General features: G+C 60.2%; 1 protein-coding gene across 2 annotated transcripts; it reads right to left on the minus strand.

The window, feature by feature from the left end:
- Positions 1 to 9: 9 nt before the first annotated feature.
- Positions 10 to 10809, minus strand: NIPA1 (NIPA magnesium transporter 1). 2 transcript variants are annotated; one of them, XM_054713296.1, is made up of 5 exons: positions 10638 to 10809; positions 8342 to 8389; positions 7664 to 7754; positions 5300 to 5460; positions 10 to 4195 (listed from the first exon to the last, which is right to left on the minus strand). In XM_054713296.1, the coding sequence occupies exons 1-5, from the start codon at positions 10807 to 10809 to the stop codon at positions 3684 to 3686; spliced, it is 984 nt and encodes a 327-aa protein (XP_054569271.1). In that variant the 3' UTR covers positions 10 to 3683. The 2 variants fall into 2 exon arrangements, with proteins under 2 accessions (XP_054569271.1, XP_054569272.1); XM_054713297.1 differs by lacking the exon at positions 10638 to 10809 and adding an exon at positions 9193 to 9462.
- Positions 10810 to 11397: the final 588 nt, after the last annotated feature.

The following is an 11397-nucleotide window of genomic DNA, read 5'->3' on the forward strand; positions in this document are numbered from 1 at the left end:
GGTGTGGGGGGGGGGGGCTGTTATCCTGACAAATGAAATACCTTCTGCACGCGACCCACGCTTTGGCACTAGTGGCTCGGGAGCTCCGGGCCCTCACCTGTGCCAGGTGGTTCGTGGTCGGGGGAGGCGGCTGGGAAGCAGGAGGCTCGGCTTCCTTCACTGCGAATCGAAGGCGCCAGCACCCGCCTGGCTCACCAGCCACAGACTCTCCCGCCGAGTCCCCTGGGCAGAGCCTGCGAGGAGCCGTCACCACGGCCCGGCTCGCCCGGCGCGGCCTCTGAAAGCCCGTTTCGTTCCCAGGTGGCGGCGGCGGGATGCAGGAAACCCTTGCTTTTTAAAACAAAAGGGAGAATGAAAGCTTCACGGGACGATGCCAACTTCTCACCCAAGCGCCTCCCCTTTGCTTCGTCGGTGCTGGAGCAGCACGGTCCCGAGCAGACAGGAGGCCGGGATGGGGCCGCATTTTCACGGGGTCCCCCCGGCCCCCCCACACCGTCACCGCCCCCGGAGGCTGCCAGCAGGTGCCCAAGTGCAGGCACCCCGAGACAGGCGACCTGGGGAGCCATCCCTCCCTTTTCGAGGTAGAGAAATGGAGGCACAGAAAGGTGAAGGGACTCGCCGCAAACGAACAGGTTCAAGGAGAAAGAGGGAAAAGAACGCCAACCCTGTCCCGGCCACGCTCTGGGCCTCGGCTGCGCCCTGGACCACGGTCACATGGGAGCCGCGTTGACTTACACGTCCCTGCTCCACCGCGTGTCCATTTTCTACTAGATGGTATGTTTTTTGATGTGACAAACTGACATTTCCTTAAAATAGAATTATCTTGTTGCATTTACGAGCACGTGAGGAATGTGCATGGGAATACATTGGTGAGAGGAGGCCGGACGCTCCTTCCCGTGTCCGTCCTTCTTCGTCTGTTCACGTACCAGACGGAGGTGTGAGGATCTGGCCATCGAAGCTACAGGACGAAGGGGAGTGGGCGGAGGAATGCAGACAGCGAGGTGCTGGACAGGACTGGCCGTCTTGCGTGATGTCTGGTGGGCAAACACTCTCTCCCTTTCCAACTCCAGTCCCAGACTCCTAGCTGGGTGGGTGCGCACCTCCGGGGCCCGCACACGGACGTGTTCCTGGGAGCAAGTCGAAGCGAGCGAAGGAGTTCCTGTGATGTTGTTGGTCCCTGAGAAGGCAGGACGCCAGGTTCCGACCAGTCCTGCTCGGTGGGCGGGGGACCAGGCCTTCGGAGCCCGGGAGCCCCATCAGGCAGCACAAGCGCGCTTCCCTGTCCAGCTTCCCCTCGGCCACAGGAGGCCCACGCCGGGACCCAGCTGGCGTCCGAGAAGAGCCAGGGGCAGAGGCCGGCCGGCAGTCAGAGCCTCTGGGGCGGCTCCCGAGGGGCCGAGCAGGCTGGGGAAGAGGTGTCTCTCCCAACAAGACTCACCCTGTCTCCACGGGCCAACGTGGTCGCCCTCCCGGGAGACACGGGTCTCGAGGGCGTTAGGACCGTCTACGAACCGCCTGGAGCCAGCACAGAGCTGACAGGGAGCTGAGCTGTGGAGAACCAGAGGCGACCACACCCTCTGACGGTCCCTTCCCGTGGACGGAAACCCAAAGGGGAAGACCAAGGAGCAATCAGGGCGGCTGGGATGAGCTTCTGCAAACAAAGGCAAATGCATCACGGTCCGGCCGGCGCGGCTGAGGGGTCAGCGTGGACCTAGGAACCAGGAGGTCACGGTTCCATCCCCGTAGGGAGCGTGCAGGAGGCAGCCGCAATCTCAAATGAATGACGAAGACGTGGATCTGGAAGATCAATAACCTGGGCTGGGACCCACCACTTCCGAGGGGTTATTACTACTTTGAGGCTTTGTTTGACTCTAAAAAAAATAAAATAAAATAAAGCACAGGGATGGCAATCCAGACGACGCCTCCTCCTGTAACAAGGACCACCAGCGGGCCCGGCCGCTGAGCCTCACGTGAAGCCGTCACAAAGCACATGGCTCGTCCATCGGAGCCACCACCTGCCCCCCTCGAGCAGCGGGCGGGGCCTGCATCCCCACAGCGGCCGACGACCGAAAACCAAACGTGGAGAGCTGATGGGGAGGGACGACGCCTTTGAGCACGTGGCAGCTATCATCAAGCAGATATTTTTAACGTTTAGGTAATTTTGTTGCTGCTGTCAGCTCGTGCAACCCCGACAAGCCTCGATCGTCACGTGAGCTTTGACCTCGTAAATGGGCTCTTCCCTCGGTTAGACCCTCGCCCTGCTGGCCGCCTCTTGGCTCACGCGTGAGGGGCAGACCGACCGTGGGTCTTGAGAAGGGTTCTGGTTTTTGGCTGGAAAAGCCCGTTTTTTTCTTCTCTGAGTGACTTCCACGGGGGATCATCTGATGCCGAGGTCGGCTCCACGGAGTCCACGCCCCCAGCCTCACCTTCCGGCTCGGTACAGTGCCGTCTCCTACGACCTCGCCCGCGAAGGACACGTTATTCCGTGAACAGCACGGCGCACGCTCGGCCTGGTCCCAGGTAACGCGCGCGGGAGGGTCTCTGACCCAAATCCTGGCCTCACCGGCCGCCAGGCTGCACTTCAGACGCTGAATGAGGCGGGCGAGCGACCCTGGGGGCTCTGCCGTCCCCGACAGCCCGGCGCAGGCCGGACGCATCGCTTTCACGTTTTGCGGGGAACTCACCGTGTGTGTTCCTTCCAATCAGACGGGCCTCGGCCTCCCTGGGCCCCCCGCCTCGTTCCGAATCACAGGGGACGCACAGGCCAGCCGCTGACCACGCACCCTCCCGTCTAACAGCCGGACGACCAGGTGTCAGAGGTCACGTCTTCTGAGCGGCCACGACGTTCACGGGATTTGGGATCCCAGCCACACGGACGGAAGGCGGACGAGGGGCCTCTTGCTCCTCCGGTCACGTCCTCACGGGGCAGCGATGACGTGCGCACAGGCCCAGCTCTCTCACGTGTCTTCCGTCCTGACTCTGCCCACGCTGTTACCGACGGCCCCTTCGCACACGCGTGTTCTGACAGTCACATGCCAGCGTGAGCGTTGCTGTCAGCCCAGAAAGCAGACGCACAGCCACGGCCAGATGAAATGCAAACAGTTCAAGTGGTAAAGGCACTGAAATCGACGCACGCTCCCGGGCGTCCCCCCCGACAGCGGGCGCTGCCGGCCGGTCCCTCTTCTCGCTCCACCTGCCACGGACGGACGCGTCCCGGTGTCGGGGAGGGGGAGCCAGCTGGAGAGAGGATCAGACACAGGTAAACGCAGACAGACAGCCGACGCGGATGAGGTGAGGGGGGCTTAACGCAAACGACACGCCGACGGGGCCACGTCCGTGTGGAGCCAGATCTCCGGGCCGGCCGGCCCTCCCTTCCCGCGAGGCACCTGCTGCCGGCAAGGACGAACCGGAGGGAGCCCATCCTTCTTTTCCACGAGAAACAACGTCCGGAGGCTGACAGCAACGGGGACACAACGGATCCCTCTCCTCAGAGCGACGGCGCCCCGGACCAACGTGCCCCCGGGGAGGGCGAGGCCCCGGCTGCCCACCGGACCCCACGCCCGCCGAGGCCCCACCAACTCCAACGCCCGCGACGTCGGGGCTCTCGTCCTGCGCCTCCGTCAGATCCCGAAACCACACCCCTTCCCTGCTCCTCGGGGGGGCCCCCCCCCCGCCCCCGCCTCCTAGTCCGCCTTCAGGTTGGGCTTGTTCATCTCCCCGAGGCTGAAGTTGAACTCCTTGAACACCTGGATGAGGACGATGCCCACGGACACGGTGGTGAAGCCGCAGGCCATGCCCAGCGAGTCCACCAGGCCCACGTTGCTCCACTCGCGGAAGAGGATGGCGGAGGCCAGCAGGACCAGCGTGGTGAAGACCACGTAGTAGATGGCCCCGAACACGGACGAGTCGAAGCACTCGAGCGCCTTGTTGATGTAGCGGAACTGCACGATGATGCTGCAGCCCAGCACGGCCAGCAGCACCAGGCAGAGGCACAGGGCGCGCCGGCTGCTCGGGTTGTTGTGCAGCAGGTCCTGGGCGGCCAGCCCGATGCCCTTGGTGGAAGGCACGGTGAAGCTCCCCAGCAGGGAGCAGATGCTGATGTAGACCATGATGTTGGTGGGCCCGTGCGCCGGCGCGATCCAGAAGATGAGCAGCAGCAGCGTGAGCAGCACGACGCACAGGTAGCCCACGAACACTGCAAGACACGGCGCCGGCTTATCGGACTGCGGCTGTCAAAAGCACCTTACGGCCCTGGCCCGTGCGGCTCAGTGGCTAGCGCGTCGGCCTGAGGACTGAAAGGTCCCAGGTTCGATTTGGGTCAAGGGCACATGCCTGGGTTTCGTGCTCAGCCCCCAGTGCGGGGGGGGAGGGTGCAGGAGGCAGCCAATCAATGATTCTCTCTCATCATCGATGTTTCTCTCTCTCTCTCTCCCTCTTCGTCTCTAAAAAATCAAATATATAAAAAAAAGTACTTTTATTGATTTTAGAGACGAAGGGAGAGGAAGAGAGAGAGAAACATCCACGATGAGAGAGAATCATCGGCCCTAGCCGGTTTGGCTCAGTGGATAGAGCGTCGGCCTGCGGACTAGGGGGTCCCGGGTTTGATTCGGGTCAAAGGCATGTACCTTGGTTGCAGGCACATCCCCAGTGGGGGGTGTGCAGGAGGCAGCTGGTCCATGACTCTCTCATCAATGTTTCTAACTCTCTATCTAACTCTCTATCCCTCTCCCTTCTCTGTAAAAAATCAATCAAATATATTAAAATACTTTTATCGATTTTAGAGACGAAGGGAGAGGAAGAGAGAGAGAAACATCCATGATGAGAGAGAATCATCGGCCCTAGATGGTTTGGCTCAGTGGATAGAGCGTCGGCCTGAGGACTGAAGGGTCCCAGGTTAGATTCCGGTCGGGGCACATGCCTGGGTTGTGGGCTTGATCCCAGTGGGGGGCGTGCAGGAGGCAGCCGGTCCATGACTCTCTCTCATCAGGGATGTTTCTCTCTCTCTCCCCCTCTCCCTTCCTCTCTTTCTAAAAATCAATAAAAACGTATTTTTAAAAATACGTAGAAAAAAAGAGAGCGGCCTCTGTGGGGAACGTGAAGGTAAGAAGTCACCCAGGGTCAGGGCTCTGTCACATGGGGGGACGGGGGGGGGGGGGCGGGGGGCCGGGACACAGGTGGCCCCCAGCTCGAGGCCCAGAGCGGACCCAGCCGGCCGGGCCGGAGACAGGGCCACTCTGCACCAGGCCGGCAGAGGGTCTCGGGGTCACGCCACGGCGCTCGGGGGCGGCAGAGGGCTCACCTGGGTTGGTCAGCTTCTCCTCCAGCTCGGCCTGCGTGGTCACACTCTCGGACTTCGGGGAGTGGATGATCAGCACGACAGAGCCCGCACAGCTGAGCAGACACCCCAACTTGCCCAGGATGTTGAGCTTCTCTTTCAGGAGGTACGAGGCTAAAATGGACCTTCGAGGTAAGGAAAGAGGAGTCCAGGCTGGAATCGGGCCCTCCGACCGGCTTCCACTCAAGAAAACCCATCTTTCCTCGGCGGCTGGATTTTACTTTTTAGTTTTTAAGAGTAGAAAAATGAGCAACTTCTTGGGCGTTAATTCAACACAAATAGGATTTTCATACAAACTCCACGTATAACCAATACCCCGTGAATGACTCCACTCATCATTATTCAGTGGATATGAAAGGCACCAGGGTTGCAAAGTATTACGGCTGACAAAAATAAAAATAATGCACCTTATTTAAAAAAAAAAATGTATCCTATCTAATAATAGACAAATATGCAAATTGACCATACATCCGACACGCCCACAAGCCACGCCCACCATCCAATCAGAGCAAGTATGCAAATTAACCCAACCCAAGATGGCTACAGCCACAGAGAGCAAGGTTTCCTAGGTAACAGAGGAAGCCAAGCTTTCCACCTGCCCTTGCCAGGCCTAAGCCTCCACTCAAGCTACAAAGTTTCAATTATAGAAGGTAAACAAATTCAAACAAATGGCAGCAGAATAGAGCTTGAGAGAGCAGGCCAGGGTTGCCGCCGGCAACAGGGGAAGCAAAGCTTTCCGCACACCCTGGCCAGGGCCACCTGCTTAAGGCAACAAAGTTTCAATTATAACCCCAACACAAATGGCTACCGGCCTTGGAGGGAGCCCCAGGCTTGGCTCCGCTCCAGGCTACAAAGTTTCGATTGTAGAAGGAAAACAAATTCTAGATACCAGGGCCTCCAGCTTGCATTGCCAGGGGGTGTGGCCTGCCTGCAAACCACCACAGGCCCTTCGCTCAGGCCGCCCCACACCCCAAGGGAACCCCCACCTGATCCAGGACGCCCTTCAGGGCAAACCAGCTGGCCCCCACCCCTGTACCAGGCCTCTATCCTATCTAATAAAAGAGTAATATGCAGATTGATCATCACAGCAACACACAATATAGCTGCCCCCATGTGGTCAAAGATCCTGCCCCCATGTGGACACAAGATGGCCACCATAAGATGGTCAGCTGGAGAGGGCAGTTGGGAGGCACCCGGCCTGCAAGGGAGGGCAGTTGAGAAGGACCGGGCCTGCAAGGGAGGGCAGTTGGAGGTGATCAACCCTGCAGGAGAGGGCAGTTAGGGGTGACCAGGCCGGCAGAGGAGGGAAGTTGGGGGCAAACAGGCTGGCAGCAGAGTAGTTAGGGGGTGATCAGGCTGGTAGGCAGAAGCGTTTAGGGGCAATCAGGAAGGTAGGCAGGTGAGCAGTTGGGAGCCAGAAGTCCTGGATTGTGAGAGGGATGCCCGACTGCCTGTTTAGGCCTGATCGGGCCTAAATGGGCAGTCGGGCATCCCTCGAGGGGTCCCAGATTGGAGAGGGTACAGGCTGGGCTGAGGGACAACCCCCCTCCGTGCACGAATTTCGTGCACCGGGCCTCTAGTATATATATATATAATCAAAACACCCATGTTAAGTAGGCAAGTGGGATATCAAAATTGCTAAAATAATGACAAGTAACTCATGATCAAAACACGTAAGCCTAGCCGGTAGCTCAGTGGTTAGAGCAGCAGCCGACGCCTGGCAGAGTCACGGGTTGGATTCCCCGTCGAGGGCATGAACCTGGGTTGCAGGTTCGATCCCCGGACCCGGTCAGGGTTCAAGCGGGAAGCAACCAATTGATGTGTCTCTCTCACATCAATGTTTCTCTCTCTCCCTCTCCTTTCTTTTTTTTTTTAATATATTTTATTTATTTTTTACAGAGAGGAAGGGAGAGGGATAGAAAGCTAGAAACATCGATGAGAGAGAAACATCGACCAGCTGCCTCCTGCACACCCCCTACCAGTGATGTGCCCACAACCAAGGTACATGCCCTTGACCGGAATCGAACCTGGGACCTTTCAGTCCGCAGGTCGACGCTCTATCCACTGAGCCAAACCGGTTTTGGCTCTCCCTCTCCTTTCTACTCTCTCTAGCAATCAATGGAGAAAATATCCTTAGGTGAGGATTAAAAAAATAGTAATTCACACAACTGAACGTGGAGGAATAAATTAAACCACATTGAGGAAAATACCAAAGAACTTTCTTCAGCGACAATTTCACTTTTACTGTTTGGTCAGAAACACTGAACATAAAAGTTTATATCATCATCTATCTATCCATCCATCTAAACAACACATCCCAGCTCTCACCCGAACGGCACGCCGAGGGCACCCAGGGGCGTCACCAGGACTGTGGGCACCGCCGTGTAAGCCAGGAAGTTTCCGATCTGGCCGACAGCCACTGCCGAGAGAACCGAAGGGCGTCACTCAGAGCCGCGGACCGCTCCCGTCCGCAGAGGCTCTGCCCAGGAAAGCGTCTTCTTCCCACTCCTCGCGAGAGGCCAGAGGTGGGGCGTCTTCCCATCGGCCAGGCCAACGCATCCGTTTCAAACAGAACCGTGCAGCCCAGCCCGCTGGCCCGGGGGTCACGCTTCGACCAACGAACCAAGAGGTCCCTGGTTCTAATCCCGGTCGGGGCCCAGGCCCGGGCTACGGGCTCCATCCCCAGTGTGGGGCGTGCAGGAGGCAGCCGGTCCATGGCTCTCTCTCATCATGGACGTTTCTCTCCCTCTCCCGCTCCCTCTCTGAAATCAATAAACATATATTTTCTTGATGGAAGGAAGGAAGGAAGGAAGGAAGGAAGGAAGGAAGGGAAGAAGGGAGGGAGGGAAGGAAGGAGGGTAGGGAGGGAGGGAGGGAAGGAAGGAAGGAAGGAAGGAGGGAGGGAGGGAGGGAGGGAGGGAAGGAAGGAGGGAGGGAGGGAAGGAAGGAGGAAGGAAGGAAGGAGGGAGGGAGGGAGGTCACGGTCCCCCCACACAGGGTACTTACTTGCGATGGTGCCTGCCCACCACACCACGTCTGTTAAGTAGGAGGTGCCTGGGACAGAGTGAGACACAGGTCAGAAAAGCAAGAAGCCAGAGGTGGCCCTAGCCGGTGTGGCTCAGTGGATGGAGCGTCAGCCTGCGGACTGAAGGGTCCTGGGTCCAATTCCCGTCAAGGGCACACGCCTAGGATACGGGCTCCATCCCCAGTAGGGGGCGTGCAGGGGGCAGCCCATCCATGCTTCCCTCTCATCATGGATGTTTCTCTCTCTCTCCCCCTCTCCCTTCTCTAAAATCAAGAAAAATGTATTTTAAGCCCTAACCGGTGTGGCTCAGTGGATGGAGCGTCGGCCTGCGGACTGAAGGGTCCCAGGTTCGATTCCAGTCAAGGGCATGTACCTTGGTTGCGGGCACATCCCCAGGAGGAGGTGTGCAGGAGGCGGCTGATCGATGTTTCTCTCTCATGGATGTTTCTAACTCTCTATCTCTATCCCTTCCTTTCTGTAAAAAAAAATCAATAAAAAAAATATATATATAAAAAAAGGCCAAGCGTGATGCCATCAGATGTGCCTTTAAAAAAAAAGTATTTTAAAGGCAGGGGCTCGGCAGGCCCCCAGCTGCTCCGCTGCCGCCCTCCCCCAGCTCACAGGGGAGTGGAGCGTCCCCGGGCAGCCGGGCAGCCGGGCGTGCAGGTGACTCCAGCCCCGACACCGCCTGGCCCCGAGGGAGAGCTGCCATCGGCGTGCAGCCCACGCCGGGCACCAGGACAGGTGAGTGAGCCGGCCCCACCGGCCTCCTCTCTCTCTTCTTCGTGTGGAAACAGCCTCAGGTGAGCCAGGCCCGGCGTCTAGCTCTCACCGCCTTCCGTATCGGAGATCTCCCCTCGGGCTGGCCAGCGGCCCACACGGCTACCGTCTCAGGCCTGGCAGGACCCGGGATCCCGTGACCTGGCGGCGGCCACAGGTTCAGTCACTCCGCTCCGAGTACCTTCAAGAAGGCTCTCCACTCTTTCCATCAAACAGGAGATCCAGCCCGGCCAGCGTGGCTCAGGGGCCCAGCACCGACCTAGGAACCGGGAGGTCACGGCCCGATGCCCGGTCGGGGCACAGGCCCGGGTTGCGGGCTCGATCCCCTGTGGGGGTGGGTGGGGAGGGCGTTCAGGAGGCGGCTGATCCCTGAGTCTCTCTCACCGAGGATGTTTCTCCTCTCCCTTCCTCTCTGAAATGCACACAGACATATTTTTAAAACGATAAACAAAACACCCATGACTTTATCGTTCCACTCCACGTCCCAGGCCCCTCCATGTGTCTCCGGAAGGCACTCCAGGCGGATGGAGGGCTCTCAGAGGCCCGCCTGCGTCTGGAATGTGAGCTGTGACATGAATGTCCCTCTCCCCAGCAGACCCGGGCCGTCTCATCCTGCCCCAGGGGCTCTTTTTCTACCTTTTAAATGCTTTTATTTTTATTTGTTTATTCACTTACTTATTTTTATTATATTTCTACAGACTTCAGAGAGGAAGGGAGAGGGAGAGAGAAACACCCCACCCTGGGGATCGAGCCCGCAGCCCCGGCCTGTGCCCTGACCTCCGGGTTCCTAGGTCGCCGCTGGGCCCCGGAGCCACGCCGGCCGGGCCAGCAGCTCCGAACCCACCGGGAGGACCCAGCTGACGCCCGCGCCCTCAGCACAGAGTGTCCCCGCGCCCCCGGGCACGCGGGCCGGGCGCAGGCTCCTGGCACGGTCACCCCCAAGCGCAGGGCGGGGCCGGTTTGCTGGGGCGCCCCCCGCGCAGGGCTCCGCGGGCCCATTTCGGGGTTATTCACGGGCCTGGCATCTCCTTCGCTCGGGGTCAGAGGGTTCACGTCCGAACCCAAGAAGGATCCACGCAGGACCCGGGCGCAGCGCCCCCAGGAGGGTCCAGCCCCCTCGCCGCCCGGCCGGCCGAGCGCGCAGTGCTCACGGGGCCACGGCGGAACCGGGCGGGGCTGCGGCCACTTCGGGGACCCTGTACCCCGGGCGGTTTCCCGGGACGGACCGGGAAGGAGGAAGCCGCGGGCGGGACCGACCCTGTCATCGGAACCAGGCCTCCCCGGCCACCCGGAAGGGAGGGAAGCGGTGGCGGCGACGGAACTCGCGTCGCTCGCTCGGGGCGCCCGGGGAGGGGGGGGGGGGGGTTCCCGGCTGCTTCGGGGGCGGCCCAGGTGGAGATGGGTCCGGGGCGCGCCGCGTCCCCGTGCCCGGCGGAGGCGGGACCCCGGGCGCACCGGGTAGCGGCCACCCCTCCACCCCCGCGCACCCCGCCCTACCTCGCCGCTTGGCGCGCACGATGCCCTTCTTCTGCAGCACGAACGTGGACCCGTTCACCAGGCTCGACACGACGGCCACGCCCAAGCCGAGCGACACGGCCGCGGGGCTCGGGCTGCGCGCCCCCTCCCCGGCCGCCGCCGCTGCCGCCGCCGCCGCCGCCGCAGTCCCCATTCCGCCCGCGCCGCTCTCCGCGCCTGCGCCTGCGCGCGCCGGGCCGGGGCGGGGCCGGGGGCGGGGCCAGAAGGGGTGGGGGCGGGGCCAGCGCGGAGGGGCGGGGGGCGGGGCCAGCGCGGAGGGCGGGACGGAAAGGGCTCCTGTGTCCCAGGGTCCTGGACCAGGTGCCCTGCTTTGTAGGGAGCAAATTTTTTTTTTTTAAATATATTTTTATTGATTTCAGAGAGGAAGGGAGAGGGAGAGAGAGACAGAAACATCAATGATAAGAGAATCACTGATCAGCTGCCTCCTGCACGCCCCCTAGCCAGCAACCCCGGGCATGTGCCCTTGACTGCAATCGAACCTGGGACCCTTCAGTCCGCAGACCGACACTCTATCCACTGAGCCAAACCGGCTAGGGCTGGGAGCAAAGTTTAAATGCCTTTGAAGGTGCCCAGCTATTTCCTATGTTTGTGATATATGTGTTTTATTGATTCCAGGGAGGAAGTGGGAAAAGAGAGAGAAACATCCATGATGAGAGAGAATCATGGATGAGCCGTCTCCTGCACGCCCCACACTGAGGATAGAGCCTGCAACCTGGGCACG

The sequence above is a fragment of the Eptesicus fuscus genome, chromosome 25, assembly GCF_027574615.1.
Source record: "Eptesicus fuscus isolate TK198812 chromosome 25, DD_ASM_mEF_20220401, whole genome shotgun sequence".
Classification (NCBI taxonomy): Eukaryota; Metazoa; Chordata; class Mammalia; order Chiroptera; family Vespertilionidae; genus Eptesicus; species Eptesicus fuscus.

Excerpts from the sequence above, each read along its gene's own strand:
- NIPA1 (XM_054713296.1), bottom strand. The coding sequence starts at position 10,809 with ATGGGGACTGCGGCGGCGGCGGCGGCGGCAGCGGCGGCGGCCGGGGAG. Across the intron at positions 7,755-8,341 it reads GTGGGCAGGCACCATCGCAA|TGGCTGTCGGCCAGATCGGA; the intron begins GTAAGTACCCTG and ends TTCTCTCGGCAG. Across the intron at positions 4,196-5,299 it reads GGAGAAGCTGACCAACCCAG|TGTTCGTGGGCTACCTGTGC; the intron begins GTGAGCCCTCTG and ends CGTGTCTTGCAG.